At 42.8% G+C, this 15,498-nt stretch overlaps 3 protein-coding genes across 3 annotated transcripts; all 3 read right to left on the reverse strand.

Moving 5' to 3' along the window:
- Positions 1–2,245: 2,245 nt before the first annotated feature.
- On the reverse strand, positions 2,246–4,644 carry LOC102712001 (IMPACT family member in pol 5'region). The gene is made up of 7 exons (XM_006659438.3): positions 4,289–4,644; positions 3,725–3,766; positions 3,529–3,644; positions 3,206–3,311; positions 3,046–3,099; positions 2,682–2,921; positions 2,246–2,547 (listed from the first exon to the last, which is right to left on the reverse strand). The coding sequence occupies exons 1-6, from the start codon at positions 4,583–4,585 to the stop codon at positions 2,766–2,768; spliced, it is 771 nt and encodes a 256-aa protein (XP_006659501.2). The 5' UTR covers positions 4,586–4,644; the 3' UTR covers positions 2,246–2,547; positions 2,682–2,765.
- Positions 4,645–4,748: 104 nt separating this feature from the next.
- On the reverse strand, positions 4,749–7,618 carry LOC102712283 (ATP synthase subunit d, mitochondrial). Its single transcript, XM_006659439.3, has 5 exons — positions 7,333–7,618; positions 6,626–6,707; positions 5,742–5,806; positions 5,495–5,581; positions 4,749–5,156 (listed from the first exon to the last, which is right to left on the reverse strand). Exons 1-5 carry the CDS (start codon positions 7,495–7,497, stop codon positions 5,055–5,057), a joined length of 501 nt encoding a protein of 166 aa, XP_006659502.1. The 5' UTR covers positions 7,498–7,618; the 3' UTR covers positions 4,749–5,054.
- Positions 7,619–10,834: 3,216 nt separating this feature from the next.
- LOC102700174 (AT-hook motif nuclear-localized protein 17-like) lies at positions 10,835–12,084 on the reverse strand. Its single transcript, XM_040526668.1, has one exon. The coding sequence runs from the start codon at positions 12,076–12,078 to the stop codon at positions 11,116–11,118; it is 963 nt and encodes a 320-aa protein (XP_040382602.1). The 5' UTR covers positions 12,079–12,084; the 3' UTR covers positions 10,835–11,115.
- Positions 12,085–15,498: the final 3,414 nt, after the last annotated feature.

Below are 15,498 nucleotides of genomic sequence, written 5' to 3' on the forward strand. Positions count from 1 at the left end.
GCCATTTAAATTCGTTTTTACTCTAACGGTCTCTCCATCCACCCTCTCTATTTTAAGTCTATAACAGCTGGGCCCCATATGTCATCCTCTTCTCCATCTTTTTCTATCCCTCTTCCTCAATCCATTTCTCTCTCTCTTCTTTTCTCAGTCTCTCTCCTTTCCTTCCGGAGGCGGCGGCAGAGGCAGGCCGCGCTAGCGCCAGCGCGATGCGGCGACAGGAAGGCGAGGCGGCGCGACGGCGGGGAGGCCGCGCGAGGTGGCCAGGCACCACGACATCGGGTTGCTCCGCCGCCTCGTGCTCCCCGACTTGCTCCACGACGGCGGCGACCCAGTGACAACGAACCGGCGACGACGACGACCCGACGTGCTATAGTAATAGTGCTGCAGTAGTACTGTTTGTGGGCCCACAGATGGCAAGTTAGAACTGGCTGGCCAAATTTGGCAAGTTGAGGGGCTAGTTTGGTCAACCGAATAGTAAGTCTGTTGGAATGCTGGTTTTGGTCAAAATGGTCAAATTTTGGGTTGAAAAATGAGATGGGGCATTTGTTGGAGATGCTCTAAATGCTTTAAAAATGGCAATGAAATGGCTAGGTAAAAAGCCCACAACATCATTGTTGACACCGTTCTCTTAGTTACTCCACGTATGACATTTAGTTCGAAGTCTATTGATATGCAATTTTGCCAGAGAATGGTGAGCGATTGCTCGTGCAAAAGAGATTGTAGAATGCAGAACGCTCAAAAGTTCACAGTGCAGGAAGTCAAGACACTCCTGCCAAAACTGATGACCATACCACCCCCAACGAGTTTGACAAGCTGAAGTTGGGGTATCAAAACACAGTTCAGAACAAACCCAACTACTCTGCCAGTGCCACCCATCTGTTCAAGAATTAAGCCACAAGTTTCCTAGTAACTCCTTGTTGTACATCTCAAAGTATTGGTGCCACCAATACCACCAAAGTTCAGAGCTACTGAAAATTGGGGTGGTGAACAACCAGGGCCAGGAACTTCAAAAGCTAGCACAGATCAACTACCAATAAGACCATTTCTCCGGTTACATGACCACAGCTTTGCTATAAGTAGCTCTAGCAGCAACTCCTGGCATCACAGGCTCACAAGCAGCAGCATCGCCCAGCAAAAGAAACACAGTAGCCTCCCCAGGGCACACGCACAGTCAATTGCCATGGCTGCTTCTGGTTGTCATCTTCTAGCTCTGCTCCTAGCCTTCACAGCCATCAATTGCAGCTACGCAGCTCGTCATCTTTTGGACACAGCAGCAGCAGCACCAGAGGCCGCCCCAGCTCTGCCTTCCATACCAACAGTCCCAACCACACTGCCTCCGATGCCTTCTATACCGGCAGTTCCCAAGCTGACAGTGCCACCAATTCCATCTGTTCCATCTCTTCCCATTCCGGCCATTCCGACCACCGTACCAACCATTCCTACTGTGCCTGTTACCTTGCCACCAATGCCCTCAATCCCAACTACCATCCCATCCATTCCTACCACAATCCCGACTACTATTCCATCCATTCCTACCACGATCCCTACCATTCCTGGGTTCCAGATGCCACCAATTCCATTCATGTCCCCACCTCCAAAAACCACTATCCCCTGAAGATCGTCAAGAGGATGAGATTGCTATTCATGTCTACTAGTCAGGATTTCGATTAGGCATATGTTGCCATCATATCAGTGTGTACATTTACTTGTTTTCTGTTATTGGAGTTATACTGGCTTGCATTGGTGTGATTGTAAATGCAGCTAGGCAGTTGTACTATTATGTTTGTGAATAAATCATTTCTTGGTTTGCATCAGATATTTCACAAGATATAAGCTTTCTATCACATAAAGTAACACAAAAGAACATGATGTGCCTGCAATTACATGGTTTTCCTCTACATGACATAATTTTACCATGTTATTAGCAGTTTAACACAACACATCAGCAAGAAGAAGACAGAGATGTGCCCATCTCCATCTAGGTCCCATCTATAATTAAAGTGGCTTGATATAAATTATTTGCTAATAGAGACATAATCTACTGATAAGGAAAAGGCTTTACTACATGTAAGTAGTGAGTTATCTGAATTAATTCTTCAGCAACTATTCAAGTCATACAAGATAATGAAGATACCCACATTTATCAGTGCAACAAGATAATTTTCTAAAAGGATTTTGTAAAGAAAGAGAGAGAAAACAATGCATGAAGCCATAAATTGCAAGAAAAGAAATAGACATCAAAATAACACAGGAATCAAAAAAACCAGCCAAATTAATGTCAATTTGGTCATAAAGAACATGGAGAAGTTATTATCATAACATTTCCTTCGATATATCAATGCTACAAGAGTGTAATACTAAGACATATTTATTGGTAACTTACAATAGATGGTAGACAGCATGAGAAGCTAATATATCTAAATTTTTGGAGGATCAATAATCTTAGTAGGACATGGTTTCGCTGTTTACGCTGGGGAACTCCAGTCTGAAGTTGCTGTTAAGAATTGTCCTTAAGCCAATGGCTGAATATGTCTGGTGTAGTAGTGCCTATAGGATGAATGAACAATAAGTCAAATATATTAAAGATCAGATGACAAGGAAAAAATTATGAAAACAGGAAAGGGGGTAAAGAAGAAAGGATTGCAGCTTCTATATGTGATCTAGAATATCTTAATACTTACACTGATTAAAAGGGGCTGCAGTAGGTGCTAGGTGCACAACCTAAACATTGAACCTGCATGTCACACTTATCCCCCAGCTTCCACTTATAGGAGTAGTTCTATTTTCCGGCTGCAGGCTGAATTTACTGCATTCCCAAGATTCTCAACTTTTTCATATTCCAATTTGAACATGACCATAACAGTACCATCTTTCCCAGTGTCATAGTCCTGTTTGATATCTTCAGCTTGGTAATGTTGAAGCTGTTTCAAGGTTGAAAGCAGTCATAATTAGGCTGCAGAAATGAGAATAAAAGAATCTCTGAAAGAAATGCACATACAGTTTCCCTGCATTTTTTTTACAGAAAACGAAATTGACCATTATCACCTGATGATAGATTGTGCCCAAGAGATCAAACGGTACTTCCATACCCACACGAGCCTAAAGTGAAGATATAAATGAAATAGAAATTATAACAAATCTATGCTTTCATATGTAGTTGCAATGACCAAGCAAATGCTTATGCAAAAGAATTAGATATGGTCACCTTTGGTTTCACAAGACAAGTAGGAGCATCTTTTAGGCATTCAGAAGCAACCCCACCGTAAGCTCGTACCAGCCCACCAGTTCCCAATTTTATGCCTCCAAAGTATCTATATGCAATATATAAAATTAAAAAGTGATGTAAAGTATCACACAATCACAAATCATGTGTCTTATCAAAAGTTATAGTTAATGTACACATCTGTCAATTAGCAACAGTATTATATATGAAAGTTGAGTTACTTAACTTAGTAGAACACTAAATAACAAGTTTATGAGTCACAATTTTAAAACCACATGAAATGGGCTTTTTAACAAATTGGTTACCTGATTACCACCACCATGACCATATCAATGCCAGACGAAATGATGGCAGAGTATATTGGCTTTCCAGCTGTGCTCGAAGGTTCACCATCATCATTGTAACGGAATTGCTCTCCCAGCTAAATAGACATATATGCAAGACCAATCTATCATTTACAAACATAAGCATGAATTGTATGCTTGGGATATAGGTACAAACCTTATATGCCCAACAATTATGGGTTGCACGGGGATCGCTGACCTGTTACAAAAGAAACACATAAACCTAATCGATATACTACAGAGAAAAAGATCAACATTCCACATGGATAAGTTTTCTAGAAGCCAAAAGGAAATGCACACATCTTATGTGTACACATACAACTGCAAGCTTAACCTTGCATACACAAGTAACACAACTTGCAAAATGCTACCCCGCATACCTGCAAATCCTAGAAAACGTTTATATCACTCAAAATAGCACACATTCAACTTACCACATGTGCGAGCCTTTCAGTTAGATATGAACACTTAGAGGATTAAGGACCGAGCACTTTACATTGCAGACTATACTGAAAAACTATCGAGTAGTTCTCCCTCCGATAGCACAATTGTTCGCGTTAATTGTGCACGGACGCTAGCATGCTACGTTTGGTGGAGAGGTAGAGGAAAACACTCTGCGTCTAAAGCAAAATGGCGACCTCTTTGGCCGCCAATCAGCCGGAGTCCCCTGCGGCTGGAGGTTAAGACCTGCCGGGTTTGGGGGCGCGGGGGGGAGGCGCACCTCGTTGAGGAAGGACATGGCGGCGCGCTCGTCGGGGACGGGGGCGGCGATGGCGATGAACTTACTCTTCTTGATCTCGCGCTCGCAGCTCACGCGGCCCACGAGCGTCGTGTACGGGGAGGGGGAGACTGAGGAGGGCGACGAAGACGACATCCCGCGCACGGGGGCAGGGGCTACCGCGGCCAAGCTGCCGCCACAGGAGGAGCAGCCGCGGTGGGCGGCGGCGGCGTCTGGTCCGAGGAGCAGGAGGGGAAGCGAGCGGAGGCGTGGGGCTACGCGCACGGCCGCCATGGCCATGGGTGGGAGGAAACCGTGGGTGCGCGCGCCCGGTTCCGTGTAGCCGCGGAGTTGCTGCTGCTCGCTCTATGACAGGTGGGCCCGGCTTGACAGAGCTCGGTACATACGAATACACCGGTATAGCACACGTAACGTATCTTCGTATATAGAGATCAAAATAATCCTTCCAACAATTAAACTGATCATCTTTTATTCATGTAAAACGGGAGAAGAACACAAAACAATGAAACATGACCTTCTTACTGGATCAAACCCTCCAGAAAATGAAGAGGTCCAACACAAGCAAATTCAGTTGGAATGTCAACACGGACACGGTAGATTCAGTTGGGAAGTTCCAACAGGCCCCATCCACATGGTATGGAAACCACCACTGTTGGGATAGTGGATTCCCCTATACATACATCATACTGGGACACAAGACAAAATTATTAGCGCTTCCAATAAAGGGAAATAAGAGTTCCTCCACTCTTCAGTAGCCCCAGTTGTCGTTACGGATTTCGTCGTCGAACTTCTGCTTGAGTTCAGGATGCTTCTCAAAGTATTCGTCGGCTGTCATTGTGCTGATCTTTTTCTGTGCATGTAAACAAAAGTAAATGTTAAAGCAAATGGATGCATGAACAGACATTCTCTGACAAATGGACTGTGGGGCTCATCTTTTGGCTTTTTTTGTGAGAAAAAAACAAATGACATATTTGCAAACAAAAAATAATTATGAATAAAACTTTTATATGCATGTTCTTATTGATCTAAAATCAAAGGTTGGAAAATAAACTACGATGAAAAAACTCCAAAATCAACTCCAAATTTAAGATTGAAAATTCAAAATTTGGCTTATAAGCATAAGCAAGAGGGAAAAGATGACAGTCCGTGAGTCTGTCTTATATGAGTTTCTCCCGAGATCATCCTCACCTTCATCTCCTCCAATTCAGCAAGCTCCTTCTCTATCCTCTCTGACTCCTTCAGAGACTCCTTTTCTGCTTCTTTCAGTTCAACAAGCTACATATGATGTGATCAAGGAAAAGGATATAAGTACATCAGTATCTAAAATGTACATAAGGATAAACTGTTGAAGCAAAAAAAGGAAAAAACTAATTTTAAGGCTGGGCACATAATATAATAGAATGTTAGTTCCAGATAAGGGTGATAAGTTCCTCACCAGCGCATCAAACTTTGGCTTGTACTGAGGAGTCACAGTGTCAACATATTTGGGGATCTCAATACCTGCATTTATTTCACGGTTAGTGTCTTGACAACAAGAAGGCAGACCAAAATTACATGAAACAAAAGAATATCAGCAGAAGTAATAAATGCATGAGGTCAATTGCAAAAAATCAAAGTGTATACTGTAAAGTTGATGTGATCACAGAATTTTACTTATACCCCCAACAACACATTTGCCTTTTCACATCCAGAAAAGGTCATGTGAAATAACATGTACTACCTTCTATTGAGTGAATACGCGGAGTATAACGTGCATGCAAGCTATGCCAAAAACAAGAAAATAAATTTCAGTGCCACAAAGTATTAACATTCAGGCTTACAGAACAACTTAATCCTTTGAATAAAATGAATAGCCAATTTGAATCATTAACATGGAAGACAGTGCTGATTGAGTGCCAGCAACATAGTACGAAGATATAGGGTTCATTGACCTTTGAAGGAACTGAAAACAACATATACATATTAAGGGTACGATCTGAAATGTTTCATTGGTCTAGATACAATCACACCATAGCTAGAAAAGGCATAACAAGGTTGAAATATGTTGATGTAATTATGTAAATCAGTAACTAAAACAATAGTAGTAGATTAGGAAAAAACACCTAGAAATTGACCATAGGATAGCAAGACAAACCGTGCTTCTTATCATTAAAGTTTTGTAGCATCGATACATCACTATAGTGCTTAGAAACATGTTCCAATTCCATGGAGAATGACAATACCAAGACACATTAATGATTGTACCCCGCAAAAAGAGCCTTCTCATATTTAGTACAAATTCATTGAAAGGTGGATAGGTTTGAAGTGTAAGATGCTTACTTTCATAAGCCTCCTTGTACATATCCACAACTTTAGAGCCAATTCCTTTTCTGTAGTACTCCCAGTCAATCGGTTGGGGCTCCTGCCATGTCAAAAGAAAATAAAACTTTTAGACAAGTAACAAAGGGCCTCACAAATTAACAGCATTGAGAAAAGACATGCTGCAAGTCAAAGGAGAATGGATGAATTCAAGATTTATTAATTCTTCCAAACACTTTTCACAGTAGAAAGTATCGAACAAACATGAGCACTTGAATTTGACAAAAACGTAAAAAGGTATATTTAATTGAAACCATATTGATAAAATTTCAAACAAGAGATACGGAGGGATAAATAAGGATGTCAATAAGTAACAATGTTCTTACTGATGATCAAAATCACCAATGAGGTACGGACGTTGGCATAGCAACAACTATATTTGTATAGGTTAACCTATCCACGGGATATATAGTAATTCAAAATCTAACTTGACATCAACGTGCTCACAAAACTATTAGAAGGTACACGCATTACAGAATTCTCAACAAAATAGATCGATTCCACTCACATCTCGCATGGAATCACCGCATCCAATACAACAAAAGAAGGATCCGATATATTGGGTGGCGCCGCCGAAAAAGGGGCAGCGCCAGATCCGGAAACCCTAGGCCCGATCGGGGGAGGCGGCGGACAGAAGGCGGCGTGGTGGGTGGGTGGGGGCGCAATACCTGCGAGAACTTGGTCTGGAGCTGGTGGTTGACGTCGTCGAAGGCGCGGCGGAGGGCGTTGAACTCCTTGCGCGCCGCGTCGGAGACGAGCATCTTGGACATCCCATCCCAGTCGATCGTCTTCCCGGCCTTGAAGGCAAAATCCGCCACCTTCTTCCCGCTCATCTTCCTCGGCTCTCTCCCCTCCCCTCTTACCGCTCGCTCTCCTCTCGCTCGCCGCCGCCGCCGCCGCCGCCGCAGTGCGCTCCGACCACACGGGGAGAGATGGGGAGATCGAGCTACGGGATGGCCGCTCGCGTCGGGCAGGGGCAGTAGTAGTAGTGGTGGTAGGCTTTTCCTAGTGGGCCTCGCAGCGAATCCTATACTCACTATGGGCCTTAACGGGTTGTAACCCGGCCCACCTATCGCTGTAGCATTCGGAAAGTTTACAGTTCACAAAACAATTGCACATGTGGGCAGTGTTCTTTTGGTCCATAAAAAAATATTATCTAATTTTATTATAGCTATATAATATTAAAAATATATTTTATAGATGATGAAATTTTATATAAAAACATTTTGCAGAAAATATATTATTGAACGATTCAGAAAGTATGCCCTCAAAAACCAAAGAATGATCTAGACTAAAAGAGCACAACCATGGTAGTTCGTTTTATCGAGAAGAAATCACTAAATCAGTAAAAGAAACTCATCACAGAATCACAGCGCGATGTCGAAGAGATTACTCGGGATTACCAACTTCTTTTCACCGTGGACCAGACAGGTAAACAAAAGGAAAATGCAGATGCATGGCGCTGTGAGTGAGCGACTGGGTGGGCGGCCATAGGTTCGAACAGATAAAGAAGGAGTATAAAAGCTGGATGGAAGTGTTGAACTGACGAGTTTATATGCTTGGAAAGCAGAGAAAGCGGGGGCGTGCAGTTGGGCCGAGAAAAGCAGAGAAAGCGTAGGTGGCGGAGAGGCTGCTCTTCAGGGTTCGGAACGTTGCTGTCTCTCCAAGTACAGGCCGGCGAACTGCGTGCAGAGATGCAGTCGTCGCAGCAAAACGAACCTCCGGTACGTAGTACTAGCGTAGCGATGGTGAGTTGGTGATCTCATCTCCGCGTCTCGTCGAAGGCTTGCACTTTTGCCTGCTATGGTCCACAAGGCCGGCGGGAGATGGACGCGGAGCAGCGGGGCTGGGTATCTCGGTGTGCTGTACTCAGGGCGAGGTGTCAGTAAAACTACCAGAAAAAAATAAACACTAGACGATATATTTGCGATGTGTAAATAAAATTTTTACACATGGTATAAAAGCAAAAGTTAAAAAATAAGCTACGATAAAAAAAATCTTAAAGTCAATTCTAAATTTAAGACTATAAAAATTAAATTTTGACTTATAGATATAACTAGAACTAAAAAGACGAAGGTAGTGGCCTGCAGAATTAGATGTTTACTTGAGGTGGTGCTTATGCTCACCGGCCATAGGATGAAAAGCTACTGAGAGTATCTCCAGGAGAATGATTATCTCATTTGTCGTACTTAAATTTGATAATTTTACACAAAACTGTTCTTTAAAAGAGTGACTATTTAACTTGTCATGCCATTTGAATGGCTAAACTTAAGTTCTTAATGGCTAAATCTAGCAACTCATTCCCCTACTAGCACAATTGCTATCTATGAGTCCTATATGAGTGGGACCCTCTTGTCATCCTCCCCTTGCTAGGATTTGGAAAGTGGGGATGGATAATCTCCTAGAGATGCTCTATAAATTTGAGTTGTCAAAACTAAAATGAATGGCTAAATTTTGATATAGAGAGTCAAAATTTAACAACTCTCTTGGAGATGCTCTAATGGACTGAGTAGTGAATAAAGTGATGACCTTCCAGAAGCTCTCAAGTTTCCTATTGATTAGCGGTTAGAATCGGAGAATTATACTATCTTAGTCTCAAAATATAAAAAGATGTTATTCAACGAAACATATGCTAGTGTTATGAATATGAACTTTGTAAGCTTGTTGACCTCAATCAAATGATGTAAGGAAAGATGGTCGAATTATGCCACCATAGGTCATCACATCGTATTATTATGATCGGTAGAACAAGAACGGATGTGGGGGTTGGGCAGGGTGGAGAAGAGTTCGCTATGTAGGGGGTGTTTGAGAATTTAGCACTTGTCCCATAAGATATTTGGACATTTGCTATAAATAATAAACATAGACTATTAATAAAATTCATCTATAATTTTGGACTAATTCGCAAGACGAATATATTGAGCCTAATTAATCATGACTAGCATATGTGATGCTACAGTACACATGCGCTAATTATGGATTAATTAGGCTTAAAAAATTTGTCACGTGAATTAGCTCTCATTTCTATAAAATTTTATAATTAATCTACGTTTATTATTTATAATAAGTGTCCAAACATTCGATGTAACTTGGGACTAAACTAAACACCCCACATCAGCCATAGAGAAAGAGAAACTAAAAAACCATTACCAACAATAACATCCAGAACGAACATAACAGGAGTGTGTGTCATATCATGATTACAAAAGAGGAGGACAGTGAGTAGCAAAGAAGAGAGTTTGCCTAATTAGGAAACCGAATTAAGAGCGTAAATAGCTACAGACATCTACCTTACTTTTATTTGGGCAAATACTAGTTATTTACTCGGCGAAAATCCCACAATAAACACTAAGATTTGATTTGCAATGAAATCTTTCATGCCAAGGAATAAAAGAGATTCATGGTAAACCGTTAGTTATAGAGTTCCAAATAGTACTCCCGACAATCAACCAAATGCCTTGCACTAATACTGGAGCTAATCGATAGTTTTCTAAAATGCCCCAAAATATAAACGGGCTTTTGTAAATTCGCCACTGTTTTTTAATTACAAGAATATCACTTGAATGATAATTCTAATGGTATTTTTTAATTTTCTAGTGGTAATTTTGTAATAATATTTTAAACCAGTGATAAATTTGCAATGGTCCTAAATATAAAACTCTGGTAAAAGTTAGGTTTCATGTAATTTTGCAGAAAACAATAAATGTAACTATATCAATTTATTGCTATCTGGCAGAACCGAAATAGGGCGTCAGTCTGGCACTCTGGCTATAATTATCGCTTGAAATAATTGTAAACTTAAATATTAAATCCATATATATTTTTCAAGCTCCACTGGTTTTTCGACTGGAACATGCGCAGTTAGAACAACCATTTTAAAGTTTTTTCAGTAATGTTCTTTATATATTCTATTCTCTCTGTTCTAAAATATAAATATTTATATAATTCAAATTATGTACCATAATATAAATATTTCACAGTGATTTTTTATGATTTCAGTTATTCCAGTAACTTTAGAGTCAATCAGATACTTAGAAAAGGAATCTTGAAGAGACTAGAATAAATTCTTTTGACATCTTTTTTATCTATGCTAAACAAAAAAAATGTTTATATTTTAAAGCAAATGTAGTATATATCTTCTTAATCATAAAAAAGAGTTGGGGAAGGAAATTGGCCGAGAAAACCCATAAACTGAATTAGAATGCAAGATCATATCTGGATTAGTTTTAAGCCGTGCAAGCAGCCCAAAACAAGATAACACATTTCAATATCCTGTGTCCTGCCAAAGAACTGAGGTAAACAAAGTTAAACCCTAATGACTATAGCTAGCTACCAAACATCAAACTAATTAGTAGATAATTCGATACTTCCGTGCAACTCTGCAAGAAGATCACAGGGATTGCCATTGCCTTGACCATGCATGTCACGCAAGCACCGCCTCGAGGCTCGAGCTATTGGTACGGCGGCCGTGGGCTTGCCGCCGCCGGCGTCCACGCCTCTCCATGCTGGCGCGCCGACGGCGACGCGTACACAGGCTGCGTCGTCGTCGCGGGAGCTATGCTGCGCGGATGAAGCGGCGTCAAGTGATGGTGGTGCTCCTGGGGATCCGTTTGGCGCCTCCGGTGTTCGTCAGCGTCGGCGCCGCTGCCGGAGACGGACGCTGGCGCTGGCGCGTCGTCGTCTTCCGCGGGGAGGCGGTGGAACGTTGGGCTGGTGAACGCGGCGGCGACGACCACGACGGTGGTGGCGGCGACGAGCGGGCCTGCCACGGCGCCTCCGACGATCTGGCCGTGGGGCCCGGCGAGCGATATCGAGAGGCCGCCGAGCGCGCGTGGCGCCGCCGCGGACATGGCGGGTGGAAGGAACGTGGCCGAGATGGAGAGGATGTCGTACCGGCCGTGGAAGACGACCACGGCGGCCGCCGCGGCGCCGCTGATCTCCGCGGTGGGGGGCAGCGGGTGGCGGAGCGAGACGTTGGCGACGGCGCCCGTCCCGGCCAGCACGCAGATCCCGAGTCCGCGGCGGCGCGCGAAGCCCGCGAGCGCGCCGGCGACGTCCCCGCCCCCCGGGATCTCCAGCACGTGCGGCCGCATCGCCGCCGCGGGCTCCGGCGCCTCCCGCGTAACGAGCACCGGCGGCTTCGGCTTATTCTTCGACCCCGGCGGCCGCCCCCTCCTCCTCTTAGCCACCGCCGCCTTCGCAACACCCTCACCACCGCCACCGCCGCCCCACCGGCCAGCTCCCGAAACCTCAGCCCCCGCCGCCTCCCCCCTCGTCTCCTTCACCCCAGCCTCCTCACGGCTGTTCACCTCGTCAGAGAAGCACTCCAGCTGCTTCTGCTCCTGCCGCGGCACACCCATGGCAACGTCGACGGCCTTGCCCTCGCCTTCTCCCAGCTGACTCCTCCTCTCCATACCTCCCCTCCCACAGCCGCAGCAGCAGCAGCTAGCTAGCTTGGAGTGCAAGTGTAATAATAACCAGGAGGAGGAGGAGGTGGTGGTCCTCACCTAGCTTGCTTTACGCCGGCATGCGCCGGGCCGGAGGAAGACTTCTTGCCGGGAGCGAGCACGGCGAGGCGTAAGTGTAGCTGAATTGAAGCAAGCAGGAGAGGGAGAGAGAGACAGCAAGACAGGATTAGCCACCGGATCCGGAGAGAAAAGGACATGGAGCTCTCTCTGGCTAAGCTAAGCTAGTAGGGCCGGCCGGCCCCTGCCATGCCGCTGCTTTGATCTCCTTTCGTCTTTAGCCCTTTCACCGCGCGCCTCGTCGTCTCCAACCTTCAGCTAAGCTAAGCTAAGCTAAGCTAAGAGACAGAGACATGTTTGATGCATGGCTGGTGTGTGTGTGTGTGTACGCTATGCAGCATCCACCGGCCGGCCGGCCGCCGCATCCTTTGACGGCACGGCAGAGACAAGCCACCGCCATGCAACCGGCGAATCGATCGGCGACGTACTTCTCGCGCTATCTTTTGCATGTGCGACCGACCGGCGCCGGGCCGCCGGTCGCGATGATCTTAGCATGCATGCAAGCCGGTATATTTTTAATAAAAAATAATTTAAAGATAAAAATTTTATAATCTATAAGCTATAAGCTCAAATCTAAAGTAAAACTACGAGAAAATCCACAAAATTAATTTTAAATTTTAAATTTAAAATTTTAGCTTATAAGTATAAATAGAAAAAAAAAAGTCAAGATCGATGGTATAGACACCGTCGTACATCATGGGACTACTGAATGTTGTTCTAATTATTTATAAAATTTAAAACTCGTAGTTATCCTATTATTCACTATATTACTTATTTGTGTTAACTCTTTTTGTTGTCGTTGATAAGACAAGGACGTTTTCGCTGCATGCCTTATACCAAAAACAATAAGCACGTGGTGTATATACATTGGGGTAATTAACCAGATCGAGGCAGGGGCCCAGGGATCGAGGTAGGCTGATCCATCCAGCTGTAGCTGTAGCTTATCCAATCTTGGTCCTGGTCAGTGATCATCAGTACCTGGCTGGCCCACGCAACGGTTAGAGATGGAGTTAAGACAAAGAATCCAAAGCTAGATGCACTCTGATCTTATCAGTCTATCCGTTCCAACCGTACGCAAGTATCCACGGAAAGAAGGCGATGGTACATGTGGAGGTTGTACTTGCGCAGTCTCCTTCAATTACTAAGGTCATATCTAGTCCCGAAGAAAATATCTAAGTGTTATATTGTGTTTGACCGGATATAAAAAGGGTTTTTATAAGAATGAAATAATGAATTTCATATCTCATCTGGAAACCGCAGACGAATCTTTTGAGCCTAATTAATCCATTATTAGCACATATGATTTACTATAGCACTTATGGCTAATTATGGACTATTTAGGCTCAAAATATCAATCTCATGATTTCTTTCGTAACTGTACAATTAGTTTTTTATCTATATTTAATGTCCCATTTAGGTATCCAAAAATTCGATGTGATGAAAATATATTCACGTATGCGCTATCCCTTCGTACCTTGGCCGCACAATGAGCTAAATCTAGAATTTGAGGAAAATTCTAGCTTTATGGTTATACTCCACCACACGTATCGAGAACATCCACTGCATATACAATACAATAGAGGATATTAACCTGGTGGCACTCTACCCATCATTGTGGTTAAAGCCACAGCTTGATCGAAGTTTTGATGCCCATAACATTACACAAACTTAGTTAAAAATGAGAAAACTAGTTAGATTACCACCTTAAGTAGCTAAAATATACTATTGTTTTCACCAATGACTTACAATACTTCTTACATTTCTTACACCAGAAAAGTATAGTATTTGAAATCAACGGCTAATCCGTACCTCAATCGAGGTTGCTATCACCGTCCGTAAGTGACATCGGAGAGTAACTGGACTGTAAATTAGTCATTCCTCTATCTCCGTCATTACCATTGAGCCCAATTTGACAGGGACATCGTCACAAGAACAACGATGGCGCTCACTCAACCACTAGCCTCCGCATTGCCTACACAGAGGCCAGCCTTTTTCGCTCTCCTTAGTAGCATTCAATTAAGCTCCCCAAACACTTCTTAGAGCAAGTTCAATAGTATAGCTAACTGCTAGCTTCAATTTATCTATAGTTAATCTAATAGTTAATTTATACAATAGCTAGCTACAAAACATTAATACATGGTCCCACATGTCATACACACATTGCGTCTTGGAACCCGTGCTGTAGCTAGCTACAAATTAGTAGCTCACTATTTTTTTCTCTCTTCTCTTATCTCTTTAAAATATGTTTACAGGTGGCTTATAGGCTGCTATTGTACCTACTCTTAACATCTTATTAAGAAGACAAAGGCCCCGTTCGGGTGAGGACGTGATAAGTTACCTTACCTAGTGCGGAAAACGTAATAATAGATTAGTATATGATTAATAATTATTCATTATTAAAAAATATAAAATAGATTAATATGATTTTTTAAAACAACTTTCCTGTAAAAAATTTTTGCAAAAAATACACCATTTAGCAGTTCGAAAAGCGTGCACGCGAAAAACGAGAAGGCTAAGTTAACTTATGCCCTTACCCGAACGCGGCCAAAATTTCATACAACTGCAACTATTTTATTAAAATTATCATTTTTCTGTAACTTTAGCTAGACATTTCAAAAAAACTACAACAATAGTGCATGATTGTATCATAAAGTTGTAAGTTTATTTGTTTAAAAGGTTTCGTGCTCATATGTCATATATACGAACATGTTGGTATAAGTTGGGGCCACGTGTCATAGACACACAAGGAGTAAAGTTGTAGTTTTATGATAAAACTGTTCACATAATTTTGTGAAATATATCGATCATATCTAATATTGTAGCTAGCAAAGTAATAGTTTGACAAAATAATTGCATTTTGTAAAATCTACTCTATTAAGAATGAGAATAACTCGATCACTTCTATATATATCTTGCTTGAGCATCAACATCAGTATAAACTTCTTGTTCAATATAACTCCTCGATCTCTGTCTTTTCACCGCACATTGATATACCATTTGTGCGTGTCTTTGAAATTAAGTAGGGTGGACTGGAAGCTGCAAAGTGGTTGCTCCCTCTCCAGTACAGTCTTCCCATAGTCCAAGCCTTGGTTAGAATTTTGTGGTGGCTTGGTGCAGCAGATAGTGACATATTCTTTCCATCGATCAGCTCCGGTTTTGACCTGGCAGCGGCAAGCAAGCATGCGCGCAAACGGGCTGACCAAACGGAGTTTGCATGGACTGGGTGAATGGCATTATGCATGCAACCCCTCAAGAAAAACCCCAAGGAGAATTCTTTTGTGCTGAATAGATTGAAATGCTGTTATACTG

Source organism: Oryza brachyantha, chromosome 8 (genome assembly GCF_000231095.2).
Source record: "Oryza brachyantha chromosome 8, ObraRS2, whole genome shotgun sequence".
Classification (NCBI taxonomy): domain Eukaryota; kingdom Viridiplantae; phylum Streptophyta; class Magnoliopsida; order Poales; family Poaceae; genus Oryza; species Oryza brachyantha.

Coding starts and splice junctions, on each gene's coding strand:
- LOC102712283 (XM_006659439.3), bottom strand. CDS start 7,497: ATGAGCGGGAAGAAGGTGGCGGATTTTGCCTTCAAGGCCGGGAAGACG. Junction 6,708..7,332: donor TCCAGACCAAGTTCTCGCAG/GTATTGCGCCCC, acceptor TTGACATGGCAG/GAGCCCCAACCGATTGACTG. Junction 5,807..6,625: donor GTACAAGGAGGCTTATGAAA/GTAAGCATCTTA, acceptor AAATAAATGCAG/GTATTGAGATCCCCAAATAT.
- LOC102712001 (XM_006659438.3), bottom strand. CDS start 4,585: ATGGCCATGGCGGCCGTGCGCGTAGCCCCACGCCTCCGCTCGCTTCCC. Junction 3,312..3,528: donor GTCATGGTGGTGGTAATCAG/GTAACCAATTTG, acceptor TATTGCATATAG/ATACTTTGGAGGCATAAAAT. Junction 3,100..3,205: donor CTTGTCTTGTGAAACCAAAG/GTGACCATATCT, acceptor TCTTCACTTTAG/GCTCGTGTGGGTATGGAAGT.
- LOC102700174 (XM_040526668.1), bottom strand. CDS start 12,078: ATGGAGAGGAGGAGTCAGCTGGGAGAAGGCGAGGGCAAGGCCGTCGAC.